This window comes from Melospiza melodia, chromosome 23 (assembly GCF_035770615.1).
Source record: "Melospiza melodia melodia isolate bMelMel2 chromosome 23, bMelMel2.pri, whole genome shotgun sequence".
Lineage (NCBI taxonomy): Eukaryota > Metazoa > Chordata > Aves > Passeriformes > Passerellidae > Melospiza > Melospiza melodia.
The window spans coordinates 8,221,275-8,249,141 of record NC_086216.1 but is presented as its reverse complement, the minus strand read 5'-3'; the positions used below and the strand labels follow the sequence as shown (position 1 = coordinate 8,249,141).

The window sequence follows — 27,867 nt, the reverse complement described above, 5'->3', positions numbered from 1 at the left end:
TCAAACCATTTTCTTCTTTCACACTTTTTATTAATGCAACTTAAATTAGCTGGAACCTGCAAATTCTGCACAAGGCTCTTGCCACAGCTCTGTCCTGGCAAAAGAGGTACCAAACATCCAGCTGTGAATGATGGTGCCACATGCTGTGATTATTCCATAGTGCTTCAGTGAAAGTTCAAAGAGATTTTATACACAGTGATTATGAAAATAGATATATATATATATATTTTTCCATACAATAGTTTTACTTCTGCCAGCTACAAAATATGATAAAGAAAAATAATTCATTTGTTTCTCTAGCCCTAGGAATCTTCTCCTACTGCAACAGACACAACATTCCCACTGAAAGCCATGAGGTGTGAGAAAGGACTCCAAAGTCACACTGGAATATTTCCCTGGAATTTACAGGTCATTTCTCCAAGGATATTGTGTTCTCCTAGAGCTTGATCCAGAGGGATCTGCAGGAAATGATCCCAGTTCTGAACCTCGTGGCTCTGGGATTTTGAGCCTTGGAAGTTCACATCACTCACCTGAGTCAAACCAACTAGAAAAGGAGGGAAAATCCTGCAATTCCCCCCAAACACATCCTCTGCTGACCCTCAACCATCTCTGATCCTCCCAGCCTGGGGGCAAAGCAGCATTTTTGTAACAACAACTGAGACAAGACGACAGAAATTGCACTGCAAGGGAGAGACAACCCCCGGAGACCTGTGGAACTCCACTGGTTCTTACTCCTCCTTTGTATTTCTACAGTAACAGCTTGATTTCCTACAATTCAAGGTTAGTTTTAACTTTGGGGTGGTTTAAGCATCTGAGGTAAGTTCTTGATGCACCTTTTTTCTTTCTTTTTTTTTTTTTTGTTTTTTTTTTGGTATAGTTTCTCCATGTGCTTTTTGATTGTGTGTAAAATAAAGGTGGTGTGAGCTGAGAACTCCATGGATCCTGCAGGGGAGCAGCTCCTCATCCACACCAGGGTGCTGAGGCCCTGCCCAGAGCTGCTCTGTGCCCGGCCCAGCAGCTGTGGCAGGGCAGGGAGGGCTCCTGGCCCCAGGCAAGAGCATTTTACAGCACCTGGAGCAGCCCAAACACAACAGCAACACCCAGCTGGGAAAAGCCCAGGAGCTGTCAGGGAGTGTTTGCATAGAGCACGGAGGGGAAACAGGGAATGTTCACAATGTTCACCTGCTGGGGTGGTGAGGGGAGGGCCCCTCTGCCTCTCTCTGCTTTGGTGCCAGCTCTGGACTTTCCTCTCTGCACTGAGTTCACCACAAAGGGTAAACACTGCAGCAGCTGCAGCCTGGAGTGCTCAGGACATGTGAAAGCAGGATTTGTGTCACCAGCTGTGACTGACAGTGCACCTCCACACTCATTTGGAGAGGATTAATTAAAGATAGCCAATTTGTGAGCAATGTTCCCATCAGCTTCCACCCCAGCAGAGCCCTGAGCACCCCCTGGGGACACTGAGCCCCCCCTGGCATGGATCCAGACTGGAAATACACCTGTAAACCTCAACTTGGTTGCTACTGTACAGGAGTAACATCTTCTATTCATATTGCAGCTACAGATTTAATAAATAGAATTGCATATATTGTGCTTTATAAATTAAAATGCATTCCAAAGTGAGGCAATGCTAAACAATGAAACCATTGAACCTTTCCCCCCCAAACCAGCCACTCTCTGCTTCCAGCACCAGCCCCCTTCCTCACTCTGCTCACAGAGGTACCAACTCTCTGCTGGTACCTCTGAAAACAAAAATTCCCTCCCCAAAAGTGATCAAAAAGAGTTTACCTAGGCACTACTGCAAATGCAAGGTGGCTAATAACCATGACTGTAACTCAGGAAGGGGAGGAGGTGAAGCAAGTCACGATGAATGTCTGATTCCTTCCTCTCCAGCATCTTCTGCCCCTATCTGACACTCTGGGACATGTGCAGGGGTGTCAGCATCTCCTCAAAGATGGCTCCTTTCACGTTGGATCCCCTCAAATTTGCTTCTTGCAGGTCACAACCTGACAGATCACAATTCTGAAGGGGGAAGGAAAAACAATGTTAACTGAATAGAGACAGAACTCTGCTCACAGTTTGACTCCACTTCCCACAACTCTGATGTTGTGGTGTGCTGTAATGTCCCATTTTGGCCTTCCAGGTCACTTCCCCAGGTGTGCCTGTACCTCTCTCCCTTCCCCCTTGCCCCCATGCTGAGTGAGTCCTGTCAATCAGGCTGAACATTCCAGCAAGGCGTCGTGTGCTTGGTCAAGTTCAAAGGATGCCCCTGTGCCCAGGGGTCATTGGCCTGTCTGGGTGTCATCTTCCCCTGAGACCCTGCCCCTCTCACCTGGTTGGTGGCTCACCTGTACCTCCCCTGCCCTGTCCCTGAGCTTAAAAGGTGATCAGACCATGTGGGGGGATTCTGTTGGAGCAGTTGCTCACGTTCAGACCTCTGTAACCATGGAATAAACCTCTGGACATTAAACCCTCCAGCAGAATCCTCTCCTTTTTCTCTTCACCATCGCCTGAAGCCGTTCCTCCTGAGGTAAACGGGGTTCCTAACAAGCCTGGACTTGTTCAGTGCCCAGCTGCAATCTCCAGCAAGCCAAGGTATCTCTGGGGTGACACACCGCAGTTGCTGCCTTTGGCCCAGCAGCGAGGGTCAGACTGGCCCAGGCACAATCTAACTGGGAATATTGGGAGCCTTATTCCAATATTTGGCGTCCCTGGATGGGCACGAACCACCAACCTTTCGGTTAACAGCCGACTTTGCAGCTGGAGAAAAGCCAACAAGCCCCTGAACTCCCATCTTTTTGTACACATACAATATACATGTACACATACATAATATGTGTACGTATTATATTTATATATTGCTGTCATCTTATTGCAAGTGTTCCACACTTTCTTGGTGATTTCTCACGGACAGCTCCTCACAGCACTGACTCCTTCTTCTTCACAGCACAGCCAACAAACTCCAGCAGCTCCTCTCACCCAACTAACCCAGTCTTTTACATCTCATCCTTATCAGACACAGCTGTGGCCTGTTCCTAATCTTTGATAATCAGTGCAGCTGCAACTCCTCAGGGGTGAGATTACCTTCTGCACTATTCTATGTCCCCACAATATTGATGCCTAGGAAACAGTTGGTGTTTGTGCCCACCTCCAGGTCAGTCCCTGCCAGCGTGGCCCCTCGCAGGTTGCAGTTCTTGAGTTTGGCGTTTTTCAGCGTGGCCACTCTCAGGTTGATGCCGGTCATCTGGCTGCCCTCCATGTCCACTCCCTTCAGGTTGGCACCTGCAACACCCACAGAGGGCTGAGGGAACCAGCCACGAGGGCAGCAGCTCCAGGAGAGGCTCCCCCAGAGCTGGGTGCTGGGGGTGACCCCCAGGTGTCACAAAGTCTCTTTTTGCCAGCCCCGAGAGAGGAGGAGTCAGGATTCCTCAGCTGTGGTTCCCAAGGTTTATTTTGGTTTGTTGTGGTTTTGTTTCTTTTCTGTTACCTAGAACATTCTTCTCCTGACCTGCTGAGGTCTGTCTAGCGAGTGGATTCCTGGCACACTGACCACCTCAGGGTGGTGTTGTCTTTTTCTACTAAGAACTACCTGTACTTTATTTACAGTAATTTTCCAACACCTATCCCCTATGTTAGACAGTCTGTCTCTACTCTAAACCAATCCAAAATTGCCACCATCACCCAGAAGATGGAGACCAAGAAGGACAGGGCATGCCCAAATTCCTCCATCTTGGCTTCTGAACTGCCATTCTAAAAACCCAAAATTCTGCTTTTCTATCTTGTAACAAACAAACTGTCATTCCACTTAAACTCTCATGGCTTGTGAATCCTCACACAAGGTTGGTAATTTTCTCCATGGGTCAGAATCAAAGGAACAGGGGTCTGGGGCTCTGTGCCAGGGTCTCTGAGCCCCCAGGCAGGGGTGGAGCCCTCCAGGACACCCAGAGGGATGTGCTGGGTTCTGACACTGGGCAAACTGGGAGAGGCCAAGGCACAACTGGGAATTCAAGGATTGTTTGGCAGAACCAGCCCAGAGCTGTGGGCTCTTCCCAGGGACTGTACAAACACATAAATGTACAGGCACAGGGCAGATTTCAGGGAATAATTAACAAACAAAAACTTACCTTCCAAATTAGCTTTAAGGCCTGATGGATCTTCAAAGTTGCAGCCCTTCAGGGATGCTCCCTCTGCGTTGGAACACAACATCTTCACCCCCTGCAGGTTTGCACACTGCAGACACAGGATGTGAGTCACAAGGGTGTTGATAAACACAGAAATCAGCAGAACACAGATTTAAATTCTGCACTGAACCCCCAAAGCACAACCCCCCCGTTACTGTGAGGAAGTGTGGGAGTGCTCTAAGTGCAACAATCACAGAAAACATTGGGAAAATGATTTTTTTGTTCCAATTCCTGTTTCAGGAGACAAGTGCAGGCAGCCCAGGCTGCCCAGGGTGCAGCAGCCTTACATCCAGCACAGATCCAGACAGGTCAGCTCTCTCCAGGTTGGCACAGCACAGGTTGGCATGGGCCAGGTTGCAGCGGCTCAGGTTGGCCATCTTGAAGTTGATGTAGCGAAGATCCAGGCGGGAAAGGTCGGCCCCACTGAAATTCAGCCCCTGCAAGAGCAGTGAACACCCCCAAAGTGGTCACAGAAGGGAAGGAGGAGCTCTGGACACAAAAAAAATTAAAAGAAAACACATCTGGGCAGTTGTGTACATAAATCTATACAGATAAACAATGTATTGACACACGACCGGCACCTTAAAGGGGCTGAGAAAAAGATGGGAGAGACTTTCACATGGACAGAGAATGCCAGGACAAGGGGCAAGGGATTTGGAGATCAGGTTTAGATGGGATATTGGGAAGAAATTCCTCCCTGTGAGGGTGAGAAGGGGCTGGGATGCAATTCCCAGAGCAGCTGAGGCTGCCCCATCCCTGGAAGCATCCAAGGCCAGGCTGGAGCACCTGGGACAGTGGGAGGTGTCCCTGCCCATGGCAGATTGGAACAAGATTATCCTTAAGGTCCTTTCCACCACAAACCATTCCATGGCCCTACATAAACACTCACAAGATCATTTAATCTATTACTTAACAACATGACATGTAAATGCAAAGCTCCCAAGGTTTGGCATTTCCTTAAAACAGGTTGTGGTTTTAAACTGTAAGAGGGCAGGGCTGGAGGAAAGGATAGTTGGATCTTTCCTTGAAACAGGCTGTGGTTTTGAACTGTAAGAGGGCAGGGGTGGATCAGGTGTCAGGAAACAATTCCTGGAGTTCTGCAGAAAGACAAAGGCTGAGCTCCCTCACCTGGCAGCGCAGCTCGGACTTGGTGGGCGTGGCCAGCAGGAAGCGGACAAACTCCTTCCGAGAGATGGGAGAGTGATCCTCGGCCGGCTGCGAGTTCTGGGCAGGGGGGACAGGGACAGCTCTGAGTCACAGCTCTGAGTCACAGCTCACAGCACCCAGTTACAGCTCACAGCACCCAGTTACAGCTCTGAGTCACAGCTAACAGCTCTGAGTTACAGCTCTGAGTTACAGCTAACAGCTCTGAGTTACAGCTCTGAGTTACAGCTCACAGCACCCAGTTACAGCTCTGAGTTACAGCTCTGAGTTACAGCTAACAGCTCTGAGTTACAGCTCTCAATTACAGCTTACAGCTCTGAGTCACAGCTCACAGCTCTGAGTTACAGCTCACAGCTCTCAGTTACAGCTCTGAGTTACAGCTCACAGCTCTGAGTTACAGCTCACAGCTCTCAGTTACAGCTCTGAGCTACAGCTCACAGCTCTCAGTTACAGCTGACAGCTCTCAGTTACAGTTAACAGCTCTCAGTTACAGCTAACAGCTCTGAGTTACAGTTAACAGGTCTCAGTTACAGCTGATAGCTCTCAGTTACAGCTCTCAGTTACAGTTAACAGCTCTGAGTTACAGCTCCCAGCTCTCAGTTACAGCTCTGAGTTACAGCTCACAGCTCTGAGTTACAGCTCACAGCTCTGAGTTACAGCTCTGAGTTACAGCTGACAGCTCTCAGTTACAGTTAACAGCTCTCAGTTACAGCTCTCAGTTACAGCTCACAGCTCTCAGTTACAGCTCTGAGTTACAGCTCACAGCTCTCAGTTACAGCTCACAGCTCTCAGTTACAGCTCTGAGTTACAGCTAACAGCTCTCAGTTACAGTTAACAGCTCTCAGTTACAGCTCACAGCTCTCAGTTACAGCTCTCAGTTACAGCTCACAGCTCTCAGTTACAGCTCACAGCACCAAGTTTCACATTCCCTGCCAGAGCAGGACCTGCCTCCAGGGCTCACAGACAGCAAGGTACCTTAATAGCAACTTCCAGGTGTTCAATGAGGGAGTCGATCCCAAAAAACCTGGCTTCTTCCAGAACCCCTAAGAACAAAGCAGGGCTGGTTAATGCAGGGAATTGCTGAGCCAGAGAGCAGCACCCTTCTCTCCCCTTACTGGAGAACACACACACATTCTACTGGAGGTAACTGGGGAGAGAGAAACAGTTTGCTTGCAGCTAAAAGGAAAAACACAACTCAGACACAACATTTCAAACAGCAGCATTAGGTTAAAGAGATCCACTCCAGCATTCCAGATATTAATCCAGTATGGATTTTTAGTGCTCCAAAGAGAAATAACCAGCCTATCCTCATTAAAGCAAGCACATGGAGCTGCACTCTGAGAATAAATCCACCAAAGGAAAACTCCCAACCACGGGGATGAGCACACAAAGCTCCCCCTGGCTTCACCACGGGCAGAGCTTTAATTCCAAGGAGGAAAAATTAATTCAGATGTGAGACAGGTAATACCTACCTAGCAAATGAATGCCATCATTTACACACAAAGCTTTAATTCCAAGGAGGAATCATGAATTCAGGAGATGTCAGACAGGTAATACCTACCTAGCAAATTAATGCCATCATTTACAATGAGCTGTCCGTGCCGCAAATAGTTCAAAATGGGCTCAAAATACTCGGGACTGCGGTCAATGAGGAAAGCTCCTCTAGGATCTTGCTTATTCCCCCAAGCATCTGTTTCCACAACATATATATATATAAAATTACTTTTGATGTAGTAATAGAAGAGCATTTGCTTCAGTTTTCAGAGTTTTTTACTACCAAAGGCACTGGAATAGCAAACATTCCACTTGGAAGGGTGGTTCGGAGAGAGAAGGAAGGAAAAGAGGAGTGGGGGGAAAAATCAGCTTAAAATGAACTTGTTCCTGCTCTGAATAACTCAATTTGCACCACATACAAAAGAATCCTGGCTAGGATAAAAGCAGCACTGAAATTTTAGTCTGCCTGTCTCCCCAAGGCTGCCTCGTGCACTTTGCTCTTTGGCTCTGCTGACAAAACTCAGAAGATGCAACAAGATGAAAACCTCAAATCAAATACACAAACAAAGGACCCAAAGTACCCACAATGATGGGAGCTGTGTTTGCAGCCTGTGAGACAGATGATCAACATTAGGTGGTGGGATGATAGAGAGAAATAAAGCTTTAAACAATAATTCCCTGTTCTGCTCTGGTACTTTAACATACTCTGGATATTTTACTTTATGAACAAGAGCCTCATCTTGACAGTGACTTTTGCCTACTTTGCTCATTTATTACTTAAAAATAAAGTTCATCTCAACACACTCACCTTTGTCTTTGAACATGTGTGCCAGCATGCTGTCAGGTTCTTTGTTAACCAAAGTGCTCCTAGGAAAGAAAAGCAGCCCAACTTTACTTTTCTTTCATCTGTAAATGTTTCAGAATTAATTTCTTGCAAAACTTTGGTGGCAAACACAAAATACAGAGAAAGCTGCAGGAGTCCAAGACCTCCTGCTTCACAGCAAGTTACTTTTTAAGGTATTTTTAAGGTACATTTTAAAATACATTTTTAAGGTGTTTTGCTTTATTGGAAGGAAGTTTTGGAAGTTTTTGAAGACCATTTTTACCGGGTGGTGGTGAAATATCTGCCCCCCACATTGAGAGTCAGCCAGTCTGTGTGGGACCCTGTCAGCTCCTCCTGAGCTCTCCCATCAGTCTGAGGGTCTGCAGAGAATAAAGCAAGCAATTACTGGGAAAATTGTTAATATTCTTTAATTACAAAGAGGTATCTTCTGAAAACACCGCCAAATATAAACTCTTCAGTTTATATGAAAGCAAAAGAAACTTTATTAAATAAAAGGTTAAAGATATGAATTAGAGACTCACCAATGAAGGGCTCCCCTTCACAGACAAACAAAACATCATCATCCCTGAGACAGGAGGGGCAGAGAAAAAGAAGGTTAATCAGAATTTATTGTTCATCTAATTGACTGTGGAACCTTTCCTGACTCTTTCAGGTAAATTATGACCAGTGGCATTAGCTGGAACTTCTGATTTTTCTCTGTATTTTGCAGGTTCTACTGGATTGGAATGGACTGACTTCACCAGAGATTTTATCTGCAGCAGCCAGGTAGGGACCACTTGTGTAATCAATTAATTCTTCCAAAAAAGCTGCTTTCCCCCCAGTCTGGAGCTATTCTGTGAAGCCAAAGTACTGCCAGAATTTGTTTCCTTTACAGAAAACCCCCATTGCAGGGCTGCCTGAAACAGGGGGGATTTCATGGCACAAACATTGCCCTGAACCAACACAGGAGGAGGTGAGAAGGCCTCAGACACAGCTTGTATCAAGTTCTGAATCAATAAATGGTTTGAAGTTAAAAAGACACGAAAGGACCTTTGGGCATCCTGGCTGGAAATGATCATATCTGCTTTTAGGGAAAGCACTGGGTATGGATTAAGGAGGATTAACAGGTTAGTCCCTTAATCCACAGCCCTGATTTGCCTTTTTCTGCCTGATCCTCACCGAATCAAAGCAATATCATCAATGAGCCCCCCCTTCCCGTTGTAAACGCTGGTGGCTTTGATCCCAAGCTTGTTGCTGGCCACAGAGAGCAGATCTGAGAGAGTCCCATACACAGCCACGACCTGGGGAGGAGAGAAGAGCAGGCTGTGAATAAAAACAAACCCAAAACAAACTGCGCTCCAAAAGTTCTGCCCCTTCAGATTGAGCAGGGCCATCAGGAGGAGCAAAATCCATTTGGATCTCGACCAGGAAAGAAGGGAAAGGAAAACCAGGGTGACTTGCACAGCTGCCACCAAACCTCACTGCAACAGCAGGGAGGGAATAAAGGCTGGGGCTGTAGGAATATAATTCAGTTTATTTCTCTAAAGAAATATTACTACTTGTTCTGTTTCAAATGTACTTCCCTCCCTAGAACCAAGGATTAGAGGAGAGGCTCATGAGCTGTCTGCCCTCAGTATGTGGATGGAAAATCAGGATCACGGACACAATTTAGCAGAACTGCAAGGCTGAAATGCATCCACAGGAACCCCTGCACTCGTGCCCGGCTGGAAATAACGGGATCATGAGCAGAATTAATGGAATTAATAATTAATACAGTTAAAGCACAGTCACATCAACATCTACACTCAGAATGTGATGGAAACATCAGGGTCATGGTTTCTCTGTAGAACTGCATCCCAGGGTCTTTTCCTCTGCTGAACAAGCACTGCTGGGCCTCTGAATCGCTATTTTCAGTCCTGAGGCGATTTTAGCGAGGTTTTAAACAATTAAATGCGATTACTGGCCCGGGTACCCGCACGCAGGGTCCCTGTCCCCGCGGAGCCCTCATCCCCCAGCGGTGCCCGGCACCAGCGGCCGGACGCGGCTCCCTCAGGGCACCGAGCGTGACAGATCGCGCCTGTCGCGATTCCCCGCACCGGCACTGAGGGGGACCCCGCGCCCCGCTCCCGCCGGCCCGGCCCGGTGCCCCGGGAGCTGCGGGAGGGCGGGCAGGGCCCCGCGGGGGCGGCCCCGGCCCGGCCCGGCCCGGCCTCACCTTCCCGTTGCGGGCGCTGCCGTTGACGAACAGCGTCACCCGCCTCATGCTGCGCCCGCCGCCGCGCCGACACCCGGAAGGGGCGGGCGCTGACGGGCAGGCCCCACGGCCAATCAGCGCCGCGCTGCGCCGCGCCTCTGCCCAATGGGCAGCGAGGAGGCGGGCCAACGCCGGGACGACAGCCAATCGCGAACAGAGGAAGCGTCCATATTTGCATAACCCCTCTGCGATTGGTTGCCGCCCGTCACGTGCGCGCGGGCCGTTGAATGAATCCATTTGCTCGTTTTATTTTTTCTCCCGTACCAAAGCGGTGCTGCGGCCCAACGGCCGCGATCTCTCCGCCGGCTCAAAGAGTCCCGCGGTCCCCGCCCAGCCCCGCGCGGACCCCCGGGGCACAGCAGCGGTGAGGGGTCACCCCCATGTCCCTTCCTCCCTGCGGTGCTGTCGGCAGCGGGGCGGCTGCTGCGGGCGCTGAGGGTGGGGAAGGGGCGGGAGCGCGGAGGGATCCGCAGGGGCGTGGCGCGGTTTGAAAGCGTGAGGCGGGCCCGCGTGAGGGCGGCTCGGCGGGGACGGCAGCGGGCGGCGCTCGGGAGGTACCGGGGGATACCCGGGGGTGCCCGGGAGGTACCGGGGGATGCCCGGGGGAGTACCGGTGGTGCCCGGGCTGTGCTCCAGGATCGCGGGGTGCCAGTGCCCAGGGGCCGGTACCCACCCGGCAGCCCCGTGTTGGAGTTTCTCCCCCCTCGGCCTCCGCTGGGCCTCAGAGCAGGAAAAGAAAAAATAAGAAAGAAAAAGATTGCCCAGGCGTTGTAAAGCAGATTTATTTAGGTAATTTTGTTACTAAAAGTGCGCGTGTTTGCAGAAGGGGAGTTGCAGAGTCCTGTTATTGCGTTGTACGTCATTAACTTTAGAAACTAACAGCAAAAATAACCTGTTAACCTTTTAACACTTCTACTTAGAAGCCAGTGGTAGTTAAAAAATATATATTTTACTAGTGTTTCTTCTGCTGTTTTCTTTCCAATGTGTTTGCATCTTTCCATTTTTTTTCCTTTTGTATTCTCTTTCTGCTGCTACTAATTAGTGTGGTTAAAAGTAGCATTAAACTGCTGATATTGATTGTAACACTTGGAGCAAACCAGCTGCAGTGTGCTGCTGATTATTGTATTTTCTACACGTATTTTATATTAATGTGAAGTTTGACAGAGTGATATCACAGCCTTGTGGCTCCTTACCCTGAGCCACTCCTGTGCACGTTTATAATGCAGATTTTTATTGCTCTGTGTTTTCCTTTCTGGTCCCTGCCCCTTGTGTCCTTTCCCTGCAGCTTTTTGGGGTTAAATTTCCCTTCCCACCCCACTATTAAACACCTTGTCCTGGAAAATGTGGATTTGGGAGAAGCTTGGAAGTGGCAATGAGCTCTTATGCATAGCAAGTAATAAGGGGTTTTTTTTTCTTTTTAATAGGAATCTGTAATTACAGCAGCAAAGGCTGAGTGGATGTTTCTTCAAATAAGTCCCAAACAATGTTCAGAGGATCTAAAACTCCCCTGAAAGTTAAAGAAAATGAACAGCAGGAAGAGGCCTCTTTCCCTCTGCCAAGAGCCCAGAAGAGCTGCAGAGTGACCAAATCCAAGGCCATCAGAGCATCCAGGAAGGAGAATTTCACTGATGGGAACCAGGCACCGTCACCAAAACGTGCCCTGAAGTGCCCCAAAGGCCCCGAGGAGAATCTGTGTCCCCTGCAGGGGGCTGCTGTGGGCTGGCAGCTCCCTGGGGGCTGCTCTGGGGGGGATGTGCCCCTCACTGAGCCCCCCTTGCCCACCAGGGAGGCTTTGTCCAGCAGCCCAGCTGTTCCCTTGGGAAGCGACTTCTGCACTCCTGAGAGGGACAGAGCGGAAGGAGAAGCTGCTTTGGGGCTCTCTGAGCAGAGGAAGAAGCCCGTGGCCATTGGTGCTGTGATCAGTGCTGAGTGTGGGATTGCTCAGCAAAGTCCTGGCACACGAGCCACAGGTGAGGCTGGGGTGACAAATGGCTTCTGTCCCCCTCAGAGGGGCTTCTGTCCCCCTCAGAGGGGCTTCTGTCCTCCTCAGAGGGGCTTCTCCAGCTCCTTTAGTGCCAGCTCATCCCCAAGGCTGCAGTTCAGGGCAGGTTCAGGTGATCAGAGTGTGGCTGTGCCCAGGAGCACTCTCTGAGGGGCTGCAGCATCTTCATGGGGCATCCCACATGCAGGATTTGACAGCATTGAGCTGCACAGGTGATCACAGAATCACAGAATCACAGAAATTCAAGGCTGGAAGAGACCTGTAAGATCATCAAGTCCAACCCATGTTCTAACAATTCAACTAGATCATGGCAGCAAGTGCCACATCCAGTCTTTTTTTGATGTCCTGCTCTGTGACACCATTGAGCTGCACAGGTGATCTCCTGCTCTCTGAAATGCTCCCTGTTCATCTCTCTGCAGTCAATGGAGTGTCCTGAGTGTCACAAGGGAATGCAAAACAAATTTGTTAAACACAAACAATTGAAAAGCTGAAAGGCAGACTGGGTTTGTGATTATTGATGTGCTCAGGGAGGTTGCTTGGGCTGAGCAGGTCATTTTGGATCAGAATAAGTGGCATTAATCAACCTTAAAAAAGATTAAAAATTACCATTTTTACAGCTTTAGCTATTACAACACATTTTTGTGGGTTTGTGCTTTGTTTTTCTTTTTGACTTCTCCTCGTGTCCCCTTTTCAGGGACTTCCCCAGCTTCACTAAAATTCAGGAGAAGATCAACCATTGGCTTGAGGGGGTCACCAGAAAACAACACCCTGATCAGATACCTGGCCCAGCAGAGGAGCAGCAGGCACAGAGAAGCTTTCACCCAGGTGAGTCCTTCCCAAAAACCTGCTGGGAACTTCCACTCCCTGGGCTGGGAGAGGGGCCAGGAGCCCTGGGAAGGACCCAGCAGAAGGGACAGCCATGGCATTCACGTGCTGCTGTCCCTTGGTCACTGACTGCAGGACAAGGGGGTGTTCCAGCTTCTGTTTACACTGCAGAGGCTAGAATTTCTTCTCCGTGATAAATTTTAATTTTTGTCACATTCCTGTGTTTGCTGCTCTTGGTTTTTGGGTAATTAAAGTGTTGCTGGTTCCAAGGGAAGCCAATTTCAAGCGTGAGTGACTTGGTCAGTCAGGTCTGTTCAGAACTTTCAGGTCAGTTCAGGCCTTGGTCAGTCAGGTCTGTTCAGGCCTTGGTCAGTCAGGTCTGTTCAGGACTTGGTCAGTCAGGTCTGTTCAGGACTTGAACTATCTGAGCTGTCACAAAGCAAATTCTAGACTAGAGGAACAGATTAAATGCAATAAAATGCACCAGATTTCTGAGTAAAGTTCCTTTTTTCTTTTTCTTTTTTCTGTACAGATATAATTGCAACCAGATTAAATGCCAGCTCCTTTGTATTTTATGTCCAAGTGCAAATACAAAGCACAGAAGCTGCAGTGGTGAGGGAAGAAATGCCTGATGGGATTCATTTTGTTTTGCAGATCAGTCCTTTCAAACCTGCAAGTGTGAGGTCTCTGAAGGACAAGATCAACGCTTTCCAGGCCTCCTTTGAGTCCCTGCAGGAGGCTGAGGGGGAGCCTGGCCTCCCACACCTGGGGGAGCCTTCCCAGCAAGGAGCTGCCTGTGAGTTGGTTAAACATCCTGGGCAGTGATTTACCTGAAATATCAGCTGAAAGTATGAAACTGGAAATGCTTCTTGTAAAACAAAATCATCTTCCTTTATTAGGCTTGGCACAGGTGGCTGTGCTTGCTTTGAGGTTTGTTTGGTTTGTTTAAATCATCTTAATGCACCCTGATTAGTGGTTTCTCTGAAAACTCATGGTTTGGAGTCTCTTCCATTAGTTTTAGTTCCTAGATTTGTGCTCTTTGATGAATTTCTCACTGAACATTCATGGTTTTGCACTTTTTTCTGTGAAACAGAATGGTTTTCATTTTATTCTCTGTTATTGCTGACCTTAATAACATTTATATGACAGAAATAATTTATTTTATTTTGAAGGTTGGTAATGTTATTTTCAAAGTAGATCTAAAAAATGTGTTCTCCCTGCACCTTTGATGGGGAAACACAAAAAGAGGATTCTTTGAACAACCTTTGAACAACCTGAAGTTTGTCTTTGTGATTTGTTTGGCTTCTGTTTTATTTTGAATTGATGCAGCTCAGAACAGAGCACCTTTTAAAAAAGAGCCAAAGCTGGAGCAGTGGAGTGGAAAGTTCATGCTGGGCAACAGAGGAGCTGGTTTAAAAGAAAATTTAAGAGAAAATGAGACCAAGAGCAGCAGGAGTGAGCTCAGGATCTGCAGCATCTTGTCCCCACAACGAGCTGTGACTGTCACTGCTGCCAAGGTGCTTTCAACTGGGGAGAAACCTCTGTTAGACATTAAAACAGACAATTTCTTCATTTGCTAAGCATTGAATTCATTAAGCACTTTCTAAGCATTTCCCTGGGTGCTGAAATTGTGGATGATGGGGAAAACTCTGAAATCCTTGTCTGTGGGATTGAAACCCTCCATACTCTGTGCTGTTGTAAAAATCTTGTAACTCTTTCTTTAGGAATGGGTTTGTGAGCAGCAAAATCCTGTTCAATCCTTGGACCCTGCTGTAACTGGAGAGACCCTGGAAAGAGACCATGGTAAGAGGATTCAGCACTGTTACAATCTTTGTTAATCTTTGTTAAATTCTTATTAGGAAATAAAAATATTGGTCAGGAAATGTTTCAGCTGACATTTGTCACCTTGCCTACAATTTAGGCTGCAGTAGAAACCTGAGGTAACTTCTCATTCATGGAGTGCTCCTTTTTAAGATGTCTTATAAATTTCTGAAAACAGCAATTGTCCACGTGGCACAAAAAGAGCCAGAATTTACAGGCTGGTGGATTTTTGTGGGGTGTTTCTGCTTTTATGTGGGTGCTTTTATACTGATGCTTTCAGTACTAAAGTTCTGTCCCTTTTCCTTCTCTGTTGCAGTGTCCCAGCTGTGTGCTGGCTCTGCAGGGGCCAGCTGTGAGCCCAGTGGCACTGGGGGTGCTGTGCCAGCCCCCAGCAGCAGCAGCAGGGCTGGGGAAGATGGGAGCACTCCCAGCACTGCCCTGGGCCACAGCAGCTCCCTGCCCAGATCCATCCTGAAGAAAACCCCAGCCAAGGAGCTCCTGGACAGTTCCAGGGCTGACCCAGTGCCTGCACCAAGGAGGAGCTTCCAGGTGCTTTGGGGACTGATTGCTGTGCCTTGGGAGTGGTTTGGGAATCATTTAATGCTTCTTGGGCATCTTGGAGCTTTGCTTGGAGCTCTCATGTTGGGAGAGGATCAGGGGTCACCCAAGTGCACCTTCAGCACCTGAAGGGGTGACAGGAAAAACAGACTTGACAAAGGTGTGGGGTGCCAGGAATGGCTTCAGACTGCCAGAGGGCAGGGATGGGTGGGATGTTGGGCAGGAATTGTTCCCTGGGATGGAATTCCCAGAGCAGCTGGGGCTGCCCCTGGATCCCTGGCAGTGCCCAAGGACAGGGGAAGGTGTCCCTGCCATGGCAGGGTGGGATGGGATGAGCTGCTAAGTCTCTTCCAACCCAACCATTCCATGATTCCATGTTTCTGGTAATTCCTAGACCCATTTTTCCCACAGATTAATTCCTTTCCAAGACTGCCCTAAAGGCCAAGCTGGGCTGAAATGCCTCAAAACACAGGGAGAACAAAGCCAAGTGTCCCTGGCCAGGCTGGAGCCCCCTGGGACACTGGGAGGTGTCCCTGCCATGGCAGGGGTGGCACTGCATCATTTAAGTTCCCTTCCCACCTGAATCATTCCATGAAATGAATGGTTTTGGGGTTTGGTTTAATAAAAGAACTGATTATTAAATGCTGCTTAGTGACAATATTTTAATTCATTTTTATTGAACTGTATCTTAAATTTGACAGGAATACTTAAACAGTGCCATTGGTGGAGGAGGAGATGAATCTGCTGCAGTCTCCAATTGTGTAAAAGCCTCTGAAACCTTGCAAACAGGTCAGATTCTCCTTTCTAAGAAAAAAAAATCCCTTGGCTTTCTTTATTTCTTTTTAAAATGAGTAAAATATTGTGATGCTATTTTGCCTCTGCTAAGCCTGATTATTGGTATTAATCACCACTGAGTGACCTCCTTGTGGCATCCTGCTGCTGACATGGAAAACAAGATTGCCAAGGAAAGGAATGTCTGTAAAAAAAATTTAACCCACCCCAGAACTTCAGAAACCTTGAGCACCTTCATAGAATCCCTGATTTTTGAAGGACTGTTACACTTCTCAGCTGAAACTTAGGTGACAGGAAGTTGGTTTTAGTCTGTTTCTTCCTTGATTTTTTTTAATAAACTCAGAGTGAAAGTCCTGGCTGGCCTCACAGGCCATGTGAAGATGTTTTGCTGGTTGTTTGGGTGGTGACTTTTAGGAGAATATTTAAATCTTGCAAACCCTCTGCTCTGTACCAGTTCCCCTTCACTCAGCTGTTTATTTCGTTTTATTTTGTTCCAACAGAGAGTGCTGACAGCTCCAAAACACCCAAGAAGAAAAAAGTGACTTTTGGGGAAGTTCTGAGCCCTGAAATCTTTGACCAGAGCCTGCCTGCCAACACCCCCCTGCGCAGAGGAGCCTCCCCAGGCTGTGCCCAGGGACAGAGCCCCTGGAAACTGCCAGGCCTCTCTGAGGAGCCTCTGCCCCTGCTGGATTTTGGCTGGGATGAGGTCAGTTTGTCAGGGCTCAATCCTGGGTTCATTCCCCTCAGCCTGCTGGGTTTTGTGAAGAAAGTGCTGAAATGTGTTGTATTCTTATTGTTGTTCATGTTTCTAGAGTCCCATACATTGTTCCATACCTTCTAGCTGGTTTTCAACATGCTGCTCTTCTCTGTAGCACAGCTCCTCGTGGCTCCTCCAGGGCTCTCAGCCCACCCCTTTTATCCCAGTTATCTTTGTGAGCCCCAGCTGCTGCCCAGCCAAGGACTTGGCAGCTGTGGCTGGTTTAGAATAGCTGGGACCCACTTATCCCATACATTGGACTCTCACTACATTTCCCCTTTTTATACATTTCCTTACAATACATGTTTTATCTGAGACTCAAAGGCCTCGTACAACACACACAGCTTCTTGCTCAAAGGCCATAATCCAGCACAGCTCCTTGAGATTCAGTAGCTATGTTCTTCTGCAGCTCTTGGCTGCCTTTTCCTCCACAGCTCTCAGGCTGCATATCTCAATCACATTGGGGTCACCAATTGTTGTTATCTTGTTCTATTTCATATTTCTAGAGTCCCATACTGTTGTTATTATATTCCTGAAGTCCATACCTTCTAGCTGGTTTTCTACCATGCAGCTCCTCTCTGCTGTGCAGTTCCTCATGGCTCCACAGGGGCTCCTCCTGGGCTCTCGACCCACCCCCTTTTATCCCAGTTATCTTTGTGAGCCCCAGCTGCTGCCCAGCTGAGGACTTGGCAGCTGTGGCTCATTTGGAATAACCAGGACCCACTTATCCAACACATAGATTTTGTAGGGACTCTCACTACATTTCCCCCTTTTTCTATTGCTAACAGATGTATTCAAGTACAATATATACATTTCCTTTACAATACATGTTTTATCTGAGACTCAAAGGCCTCGTACAACACACACAGCTTCTTGCTCAAAGGCCATAATCCAGCACAGCTCCTTGAGATTCAGTAGCTGTGTTCTTCTGCAGCTCTTGGCTGCCTTTTCCTTCACAGCTCTCAGGCTCCATATCTCAATCACATTGGGGTCACCAATTGTTTTATTCTTATTGTTATTATCATATTTCTAGAGTCCCATACATCGTTTCATGTTGCTATCTTATTGTTGTTCATGTTTCTAGAGTCCCATACATTGTTCCATACCTTCTAGCTGGTTTTCAACATGCTGCTCTTCTCTGTAGCACAGTTCCTCGTGGCTCCTCCAGGGCTCTCAGCCCACCCCTTTTATCCCAGTTATCTTTGTGAGCCCCAGCTGCTGCCCAGCCAAGGATAGCTGGGACCCACTTATCCCATACATTGGACTCTCACTACAGAAATGTAAAAGCAGAGTTCAGTTGGAGTTCAAACTCAACTTCTCAGTGTGAGTCTTAGGAATTCTGAGCAGCTCTTTGGCCTGGAGAGCTGTTCTAGGAGCTTTCTGAACCTTGAAATGTTTTCCCCTTCACTTTTTCTTACATTTTGCTGCTGTGTTTCTTTTTGCCACACACAGCAAAGGTGTTTTCTGTAAGGAAACAAAATAAAACTGCTTTGTCTACAAACACTGATGGACAAGGTCCACCAAATATCTGCTGTGATTTATTGCTAAAAAATGACATTTTCTGTTTGAAGGAAGGTGTTGAGCCTCTCCCAGAATTCCTGGAAGGTCCAGAAGCCCCTGCAGAAGCCCCTGCACCTGTTGAAATTGCAGAAGCCCCTGCACCTGTTGAAATTGCAGAAGGTAACCCCAACTTGTGTTTTGATCAGTAGATAATGAATCTTTTTATACCTGAAAACTGTAAATGGAGGGTTTTGGTTTATTTTTCTGTTTGTATTTTTTTAATACAGGGGATATATTTCAATTGTGTTAAAACTTGAATGCTGGCATTTAAATTGAAAGGTTTTCTTCTGAAGCTCCTTGAAGTAGCTGCAGTGTTTACCTGAGCTTTAGTTAAACTTGTGATAATATTCTGTGAAAATTTTACTGCTTAAAGGAATTTTTTTTAGAGTCTCAATTCTGATATTGGAATTTTTATGATTTTTAAACAGCAACACAACAACAAAAGAATTGAGAGTGGGTTGTGCATATTTATCTATGAAAGCTTTGCATGTTCTAATTCTTGTTACCAAATCCTCCCAAGCTGACTCTTCCTCTATTTTGTAGAGCAAGTAAAAATTTTTATCTTGCCGTGTTTGATAGCTCTCAAGATTAAATTTCTATTCAAGACTGGCTGAAGTGCACAGGATCAGAAACAATGTAGATAATTTTCTCAAACTGTGATTAACTTGCATTGAATCTGACTAAAAATCCTTTTTTTTCATTTCTAGTAGCAGAGACTGACAAACCTGACGTGGTAACAACTTGTTCTGCTACTAAGAGGAAGGTGAGTTTCCTTGGTGATAAAATTTATTTTGTTTATTTGAATTGTTCTTTTATCCCTCTTGATGCTTAAAAAAGTTCTTCCAGCTTCAGGTATGAGGATTATCTATATCCAGGTATATGGAAATACCTCCTGGTAGTGCCTTGAGGAAATGAGATTTTTCAGTGGAAGTGATTTTCCAGTTATTAAAAATATAGCCTGATACTTAAATTGACAATTACTATTGAATTTTCCAGGAGCTTTTCCAAAGAATCTGACAAAATGTTTTGGTTGCTGGAATTTCAAGGCACAGAATTGATTCAGCCTGCAGTGTTGGGCAGCTCTGGTGGGAGGGGAAGGCAACAAATAGAGGAATATACAGAAATAACCCATTTTCCTAAATAACTAAAGATAAAAATGACTGCATTTTCATTATAATACAAGCAGGACTGGATTGTACTGTGGGAAATAAGTCTATAAAATTTAATTCCCAGTTGTGCCAGCCTCTAATGAGGTGAGAAGAGATTAATTCCATTTGATTCTCGTGCCTGTGGACTCTGGGGGTCTCTCTGAGCTGCAGGTGCCCCCAAGCACCCCAAACCCTGTTCCCAGCAGTGCAGGGCCGTGGCACAGGACCCTGATGGGAGCAGCTCAGAAGCCACAAACACTGAGAACGACAAGGACACCAAAAATCCAAGGAGCAAGATCCAGAGACAGAGGAATCCAAGCACAGCTGCTCCCAAGAGGACCCAGGTGAGTCCCAGCCACTGCAGTTGCTGAATTCTGCTTTTATTTTGATTTATTTCTCTCTCCTTGTGTCCTGCAGGATCTTCCTGTTGCTGCCAATATTTTCTTCTTGTTTTCCTGCCCCTTCTCTTTTCCTTGCTGACTTGAGGGCTTGAATTCTTGTAGGGCCAAAAGGATCTTTTTGGGGCTAGGTGTTTGTTTTGTAATGTCCAGCTGATAAATTCAGTTCTTGTTGGACTCCAGTGCAAATCTGACCAAAAATCCAAATCCACCTCTTTACTTTGGGTGCTGCTGTTTTCATAGTGAGTTGGGCATGGAGAGTGAAGGCATGTGCAGAGCTTTCTGTTGGGTTTGTTCTCCACTGTTTGTGGGATGCTTGTGTAGAAGTTATTTTTATATAGGCAAATCAGTATAATAAGTAAAAAAATTACTTTAAGCAGTAAAATTTTCCCAGAATGATATCACAAGTTTAAATAAGATCCAGTTACTATAAAGCTCAGGTAAACATCTCTTTTCCTTTTCACACTTGAGGGCCAACAAATGAGTTTTTGCTTCTTCCCTTACCAAGTTCTTGCAGAGACATGTTAAAAAAGTAATTCTTTTTTTTGCTTATGAGTTTCTGGATTATTTTGTAGCTGGCAGAGGAAGTGGAATCTTCCTTTTAGGGGAAACACTTGTCATCCATCAAAATCCACTAATGGGGTCACTTACTGAAAAACATTGTAGAGGATGATTCAAATTTCACTGTGCTTTATTCTCCTCCTCCATCTTTTCAGAGAAAAACCCGCCCAAGCTATGGGAAAAGAAGAAAGAAAAAAGTCAAGCAATCTTTGTATGGGGAAAGAGAAATGGTTTCTAAGAAACCCCTGCTCAGCCCTATCCCTGAAATGCCAGAGGTTTTCTCTTCTGCGTCATCTCCAGACTCACCAAAGGCAGATGCACTTCTCACAGGTAGTTTGGGGTTTGGTTTTGTTTTGCTTTGCTCTTTCTGTTCCTCAACAGTTATACAAAAAATATTTTTACTTGCAATTGCTTCTGTAATAGCAGAGTCTGGAGGATCTAATAAATTAATAATGTCCAGCTGATAAATTCAGTTCTTGTTGGACTCCAGTGCAAATCTGACCAAAAATCCAAATCCACCTCTTTGCTTTGGGTGCTGCTGTTTTCATAGTGAGTTGGGCATGGAGAGTGAAGGCATGTGCAGAGCTTTCTGTTGGGTTTGTTCTCCACTCTTTATGTGTAGAAGGTTATTTTTATATAGGATAATAAGTAAAATAATTTATACACAAAGTAAAATCCAATGAAGTTTTCTTGTAATACACCAAGATGTTAATTGACTGAAGGCACAGCCATGTGTTTGCTCTTTGCAGAGGGTGCAGGTGTGGGTGACCCCAAATGCAGGGACACCTGCAGGGACACTGCTGGCAGGATGCAGGGGCTCTGTGCAGCTGCTCTGTGCCCTGGGCTCCTGGAGGAGGCAGCAGCCACCAGCTCTGGAGACTCTGAGGTGCCAGGGAGCCTGGAGGCAGCTCCTGAGGTAACTGAGGGCTCAGAATGGTGTTTGGGGGGAGGCACTGGGAGTGACTAAGCTGGGACCAGGCAGCTGAGACAGAGTGAAAAATCCCCCAGAGCAAAAATCCATTTTGAATCAGGTGAAATGTCTAGAAAGAGTGAAAAGTCTGTAAGGCTGAAGGTGAAGGGAAAACTGCAGGACAGAGATGATGAGGAGACAGATACAGAAAACCAGAAACTACTGCAAGGGCAGGCCACACTGACCCAGGAATTCTTTCTGTTCAAGAGGAGCTGGTGGCAAATGTCACACAGAGTCCATAAAAATGAATATGTGTGAGCCTATTATGCATATGTATTTGAGAGAGAGATAAAAAGAGACCTGAAGTTCTCAGAGACACACGAGCCTTTTGAGGAGAGCAATCTCCAGCACTGTAATAAACACAGCAGCTTTACAACTTTCACAAAGTTGTGGGGCACTTTTTCTTTTCTCTGCCAAACACAGCCTGCAGGCCATGGAATCTCCATCCTTGGCAGGAGGGGTTGGGCATTCAGAACTCAGCTGAGCCTCTGAGCAGCCTGGTGGGGCAAAGTGAAAATTTTCCAGAATAGAAATCCATTTTAATTTAGGTGAAATGTACATTTTTGAGTTGAGTCTGTGGTTAGAACCCATAGTTATTTAGCCAGACTGCAAGGCCTAAGCTCAGTGAAGGACAGAGATAAAGGGGGGGAGACTGAAGATGATAGAGAGAGACAGGGACTGCTGTAAGGGCAAGTCAGCCTGACCCCGGAATTCTTTCTGATAAAAAGGAACTAGAGGTCAATGTCACACAAAAGCCATAAAAATGAATATGTATGAACCTATTGTGAAACTGTGTGCATATGTATTTGAGGGGATACAAAAGGAGATCTGAAGTTCTTCTCAGAGGCACACATGCCTTTTTTGAGGAGAGCAATCTCCTGCAGCATTCCCTGTCAGGTGTTGGGATTTTGGAGTGGTAAAGAGACCAGTAGCCAGTTCAGCTGTTTGAAACCAGTTTTTATGGGTTACCTGTTGCCTATATTTAAAAAAAAAAATCAAGTTTTTTATATTTTATCTCCCCAGTTTTCAATTGCTGTGCCAGATGCAGAAGGTGATTTTGATACATCTGATTACTTCCAGCAAGGCAAAGAGACTCCATGTGAAAAAGAAACAAAAGAAAGCAGTTCCTTGATAGAAAAGGAAGAATTACAAGGAAATCTTCTAACTGGGCTTGAAATTGTGGAACAACAGGAGGTACAGGAGGGTGCCCTGAGGTGTCCTCAGAAGGATTCTGTCAGACATGAGCCAGCAAGGAGAAGAAGAAGAAGCAGCAGCAGCGCCTTCTACTTCCCTGCTGCCGAGAACTTGGCAATGCCTGGGGCTGACCTTGCAGTTTGCTCTTACAACGTGGAGGAGGTGCTGTCGGTGCCCCGGGCCGGGGAGGGGCCGCTGCGGGCCGGCAGGGGGAGCGGCAGGGCCGGCGCGGAGCTGCGGGTGAGGCGCAGCATGAGGCTGAGCAGGGACGCGGCCAGCACGGGACTGGCCTGGGTTGAGGTGCCCCGGGAGCCTCCCCTGGCCGCTGCTCCCAAAGGCAGGAGGAGCAGCAGCACATTCATCCTGGCAGGCTCTGAGAGTATCCACCACAGGCAGCAGAACCTGCTCCCCTTGCCAGCCCCAGGGAAGGAGAATGAGGCCTCTGCTCCCCTTGCTGCAGCTCCTGGCAGGAGGTGGAGGAGGAGAAGCCTCTGTGAAGGCACAGCTCAAGAAACGCCCTGGGCTCCCACCCAGAGAAGGAGAAGCACAAATTCTGTGTGTGGGAAGAACAGGAGTGACCAAAAACACTCAGGAGTGACAGAAACTCTTGAGATGAGATTGAAAGATGTTTCAGGCATCTCTGGTTTTCTGAAGTGAAGGTGCTTCTTAGGCCTTGTGTTTGTCTCTCAAGTGCAGTTTTCTTCTTTCCCACTTGTATTTCCTCACTTATTTTCTTATTCATTTTCTGGATAACTTAGAACTCATTTTCCTTGTCTTGATGCCTGAAATGTTTGAAGATCTGAACTGTTTGGCAGACTGGCTCAGAGCATTGGTCTGGTACAGTTATGGCAGGTAATGAAGAGAATTAAAAAATTCTTCTCCCTGATAAATGTGGGTTTGTTTTTAGCAGTTAAACCAGAGTCAAATGTGTCCACAATTGCTCCAAGGCTTTGTTTCCTGTGTGTGACCATTCCCTAGAAATTGCTGTTGAAATCTGCATATATTTTCTTTTAGATTGCAAAACTACACTCAAAAGAGATTGTCTGCAATGAATAAAGGAATCACTTCCTCCTCTTCCCTTTCAAGAAGTGGGGAACCTGTTTCTACCTTCTGGAGAGGCTTTGGGCATGAGCAGAGGTGGAGTTAGAGTGAGATTTAGTGTTAGAGTTCACAAACACTAACACTGACACTAAACTCTAACACATCTTTCTCTGATGTAAAGGGTGATCATTAAAGAAAAAAAAAAGCTTTTAGATATTTATTTGTATAAAATTCATCTGACAAATGAAATTGGCTGAGGGGAGAGAAGCATTCCTGACTGGGAAGGCTGGGCTTCATTTCCAGCCCTGTGTGTGTGTCCTGAGTCCATCCCCTGCTGGCCCCTGGCACCAGTGGATCAAAGAGTGAGCACTGCAGGTGCTCTGCTCCAGGCTTTGCTGCTGCTTTCCTTTCTCATCTGGGCTGTTCCAGCCCTCAGGGATGCCCGTGCCAGCCTGGAGGAAATGGCTTTGTGTCCAATGCAGTCCCTTCTGTGACCTGCTTTGTGCCATGAGTGATGTGGGATAAAATCCTTGATGTACTTAGCTGCTTTTATAGAGCTTGAAAGAAACCAGAGCAGTTGGATTTTTATACCTCTTGCTCCCAAGACAAGAATTCCTCAAGCAACTTGAAAGAAACTGCACTGTTTAAGCTGTTTGAGTTACAGAATCCTTGGGGTTGGAAAAGAGCTTTAAGATCAGAGTCCAGCACTGCCCTGTGGCCCATAAACCACGTCCCCAAGTGCCACATCTCCGTGTCTTAAATCCCTCCAAAAACAGTTGCCTTAATGTTTGGCGTGGGGATTTACTTTGGGGTTGGTTTGGCAGCAGACTGGAGAGTTCTGTGCTTGGCTGCCAGGAGAGGGCAGCCTGGGCTGGGATTTCTGCTTGGAAGGGACCTGGGAAAGAACATCATGGACAAAAACTGAGAGGCTGGCTGAGCTTATAATGGAAAGCTTAAAAAAATGAGTAAATTAGTAAAAATAGCTGCTCCTTTTACTGTTCAAAACAAAGCAACTGAGCTGTGCACTGGAATTAAACTGGGCTGGAATCAGGGGGGAGTTTCATCTGGAAATCACTTTGTGCCTGATCAGTCAAGTTGTACCTGAGCTGTCTGGGTGTCTCTGTGCAGCTTTTAGGGGCCAAATCCAGCCCTGGGTGACACTGGGGCTGTCACATCCTGAATGTCAGGCACCAGTGAGACCAAAGAGTTGTCCTGGAGGGAGAGACAATGAATTTGTGTGTTTGGTACAAGAGGGAGAGACAGTGAATTCGTGTGTTTGGTACAAGAATTCATGTGTTTGGTACAAGAGGGAGAGGAAGAGACAAGGAATTCGTGTGTTTGGTACAAGAGGAAGAGACAATGAATTGGTGTGTTTGGTACAAGAGGGAGAGACAATGAATTCATGTGTTTGGTACAAGAGGGAGAGACAATGAATTGGTGTGTTTGGTACAAGATGGGGAGGGAGAGACAATGAATTTGTGTGTTTGGTACAGGAGGGAGAGGAAGAGACAAGGAATTTGTGTGTTTGGTACAAGAGGGAGAGGAAGAGACAAGGAATTCGTGTGTTTGGTACAAGAGGGAGAGACAATGAATTGGTGTGTTTGGTACAAGAGGGAGAGACAATGAATTCATGTGTTTGGTACAAGAGGGAGAGACAATGAATTGGTGTGTTTGGTACAAGATGGGGAGGGAGAGACAATGAATTTGTGTGTTTGGTACAGGAGGGAGAGACAATGAATTGGTGTGTTTGGTACAAGATGGGGAGGGAGAGACAATGAATTGGTGTGTTTGGTACAAGAGGGAGAGACAATGAATTTGTGTGTTTGGTACAAGAGGGAGAGACAATGAATTGGTGTGTTTGGCACAGGAGGGGTTAATGCCCAGCCTGCCCAGAGCTCTGGGGGTGCTGCCCTGAGGCAGCCCCAGCAGCACAGGGAGCTCTCCCTCCCTCAGGTTCCCTCAGAGGCTCCCCAAGTGCCCTTCAGCTGGGAGGTGGGAGGAGGAGAACAAGGGGAAGGAGAGGAAAATAAAGCTTGGATTTTCCTCCTGGCACAGCTGGGTGGAAAAGGGTTGTTAGGGATCATTTGTGGATGCTTGATAGCAGTGCCAGGGTGAGGAAACCCGCAAGAAAGGAAGAGGTTGCAGTTTGTTCCAAGAGATGTCAACTTCTTTACGCTGCTTTTTAGTTCCTTTTGTCCTTCTCTGGATAGAATTGATCCTCAAAATATTTTGTTTTCTTAATCTGGAGAGGATTTGAACAAGTGTTCAGCTGTGCAGAAGGCGGGGGGCAATAATCTGTTCTCCATATCTGCCCTGAGAAGGACGAGAGCTGTGTTTTAGTCAGAGGAAAAGGTCTCTGTTAAACATTAGAGGAAAGTTCTCACAGCAGTGATGGCCAAGCAGGGGAACCCGGGGAAGTGTGGAATCTCCATCACTGGAGCCCTCAGGAACAGATTAAACAAATACCTGTCAGCAATGACAGATGGTCCTTCCTGGGGTGGGGATAGGCCTGGATGGCCTCTGCAGCCTCTGGCTGTTTGCTGATGGTGCCGATTGCAGGAGCTGCTGTGGGGCTTGCTGAGCAGCCCAGGCTGGGCTGGAACCCGTGGTGGAGCTGGGGAGCTGCAAACTGGGACAGCTCCTCATGCAGGGCCCCTGCAGCATCCTGGGGCTTTGAACACCCAGAGCTCACCTGAGTCCCTGCCCTGCTCAGAAAACTCCTGAAAACTCCTGAAACTGGGACCTGCACTGGTGCCTGTGCTGTCACACAGGGTGCGAGCAGCAGTGTAATTCCATTCTCCCATCTGCTTTTCCAAAATCCACTTTTCCCTCAGAATGACCAGCAGCTTCCTGGAAAAGAACATCATGGACAAAAACTGAGAGGCTGGCTGAGCTTATAATGTAAAGCTTAAAAAATGAGTAAATTAGTAAAAATAGCTGCTCCTTTTGCTGTTCAAAACAAAGCAACTGGAATTAAACTGGGAAAGTGAAATGATGGGCTGGAATCAGGTGTGAGCAGCTTCTCTGGAGTTGTGTCTTGTCTTGGTGGCCATGGTGGGGGGTAGGAAATGAAACCAAGGTGTGACAGCACAGAGGTGTCAGGGCTCTCTCAGTTTGTGCTTCTGGTTCCCAGCTCTGCCTGAAGGAGATTCCAGTGGCTCTTTCCCATTTTTATGTGCTGAGCTCCAGCTCACACCGTGTGTTACAGTGGCATCTAAATAAATCCAGGGCATGGCCATTCCTCTTCCAAAGCCAGGCTCTTCTCCCTTTGGAGGGCTTTTATAAAGATGAATTTGTGTTTCCAAGCACTTCCCTACTTTAATTTGTGTGGACTTTAAATGACTTCAAGCAGGTCCAAGGCAGGCCTGGGTGTGGGTTGGTGAATAATTGCATTTAGAGCTCCCCACGTAATTGCTGCTCTGACTGGCAGGGAGGACAAGGGCTGGGGCTGCAAACACTGATTGTTTTGCTGCTGTGTAATTATGATGTTGTTAATAAGTAAGAGTAATTACACATCACTTGTGTGAAGTGCAGTGGTGATGGATTTTCAGAGCTGCATACCTGGCAGTGATTTCACAGTTGGAAAAGTCTCTGCTTCGCTTTGCTCAAGGTACAAAGAACAATCCTTAGCCCTGAATTCTCCAGGAGGGTTTCAAGGGAAAGTGTTCATGTTTCCCAGGAATTTTTATGCCTTTATTTTGCCTTAATTAAGGTGCACATAAGTTATAAAAGGGGGGATGAGATGACCAAATTTCTCCCATATGAGTTAATAAAACTTGAAGAAGTAAAACTTTTCTCATTCTGACCTGTTAAGCAGGGGGGAAAAAATAACAAGAACTGTATATGCCATTTTTATTTATTTCGCTTTAAAATGTAAATAAATCTGGTTTACAGCTGATTTTTTTCTACTTTGTCCTCACTACTGAGCAATAGAAGATGCTGAAACACTCAAGTGCTGCCTGGAAATGTCACTGGAAATGTTGTGGGTTTGTCTGGGTCAGTTGTTCAGAAATGTTTAGAAAGTTTGTGCTTGACTCTTCCTCCTCCTCCTCACTGTGAATCCTCTCACTCTTAGACCTGGAGAGACTTTAGTGATGAACGGGGAAGCAAAGGCTTGGTGGAGCTGTGGCCAAGGAGATGGAGAAAGGGGAAATTCCCCTGAAGAATGGCAGGAACACGAACAGGCAGGGGAAGAAATTGCATTTACAAGCTGCCAACAGGTGGGTGAGCACTGGAAATCAATAAAAAATAGTGGGGTATTCCTTCAACATGGCTTTAAAGTGAGGAAGTAAAATGAAAATGTTTTAAGTTGAAGCACAGTCCA

At 46.7% G+C, this 27,867-nt stretch overlaps 2 protein-coding genes across 7 annotated transcripts; one reads left to right on the top strand and one right to left on the bottom strand.

Annotated features, from left to right (window-relative positions):
- Positions 1-8: 8 nt before the first annotated feature.
- Positions 9-9,955, bottom strand: KCTD9 (potassium channel tetramerization domain containing 9). Of its 2 annotated transcripts, none has more exons than XM_063175276.1 (12): positions 9,878-9,955; positions 8,842-8,963; positions 8,205-8,248; positions 7,946-8,042; positions 7,648-7,706; positions 6,907-7,035; positions 6,321-6,388; positions 5,310-5,405; positions 4,469-4,618; positions 4,125-4,230; positions 3,149-3,282; positions 9-2,022 (listed from the first exon to the last, which is right to left on the bottom strand). In XM_063175276.1, exons 1-12 carry the CDS (start codon positions 9,923-9,925, stop codon positions 1,906-1,908), a joined length of 1,170 nt encoding a protein of 389 aa, XP_063031346.1. In that variant the 5' UTR covers positions 9,926-9,955; the 3' UTR covers positions 9-1,905. The 2 variants fall into 2 exon arrangements, with proteins under 2 accessions (XP_063031346.1, XP_063031347.1); XM_063175277.1 differs by having other exon boundaries at positions 1,884-2,022; positions 3,149-3,301.
- Positions 9,956-10,426: 471 nt separating this feature from the next.
- CDCA2 (cell division cycle associated 2) lies at positions 10,427-23,392 on the top strand. Of its 5 annotated transcripts, none has more exons than XM_063175288.1 (15): positions 10,427-10,470; positions 11,341-11,886; positions 12,613-12,743; positions 13,398-13,539; positions 14,073-14,260; positions 14,468-14,546; positions 14,881-15,113; positions 15,824-15,911; positions 16,415-16,620; positions 18,243-18,351; positions 18,939-18,994; positions 19,583-19,723; positions 20,494-20,668; positions 21,088-21,254; positions 22,332-23,392. In XM_063175288.1, the coding sequence occupies exons 2-15, from the start codon at positions 11,400-11,402 to the stop codon at positions 23,157-23,159; spliced, it is 3,030 nt and encodes a 1,009-aa protein (XP_063031358.1). In that variant the 5' UTR covers positions 10,427-10,470; positions 11,341-11,399; the 3' UTR covers positions 23,160-23,392. The 5 variants fall into 5 exon arrangements, with proteins under 5 accessions (XP_063031358.1, XP_063031362.1, XP_063031361.1 ...); XM_063175292.1 differs by lacking the exon at positions 10,427-10,470 and adding an exon at positions 10,532-10,705 and having other exon boundaries at positions 18,942-18,994; positions 19,586-19,723; XM_063175291.1 differs by lacking the exon at positions 10,427-10,470 and adding an exon at positions 10,532-10,705 and having other exon boundaries at positions 18,942-18,994.
- The last annotated feature ends 4,475 nt before the right edge of the window (positions 23,393-27,867 follow it).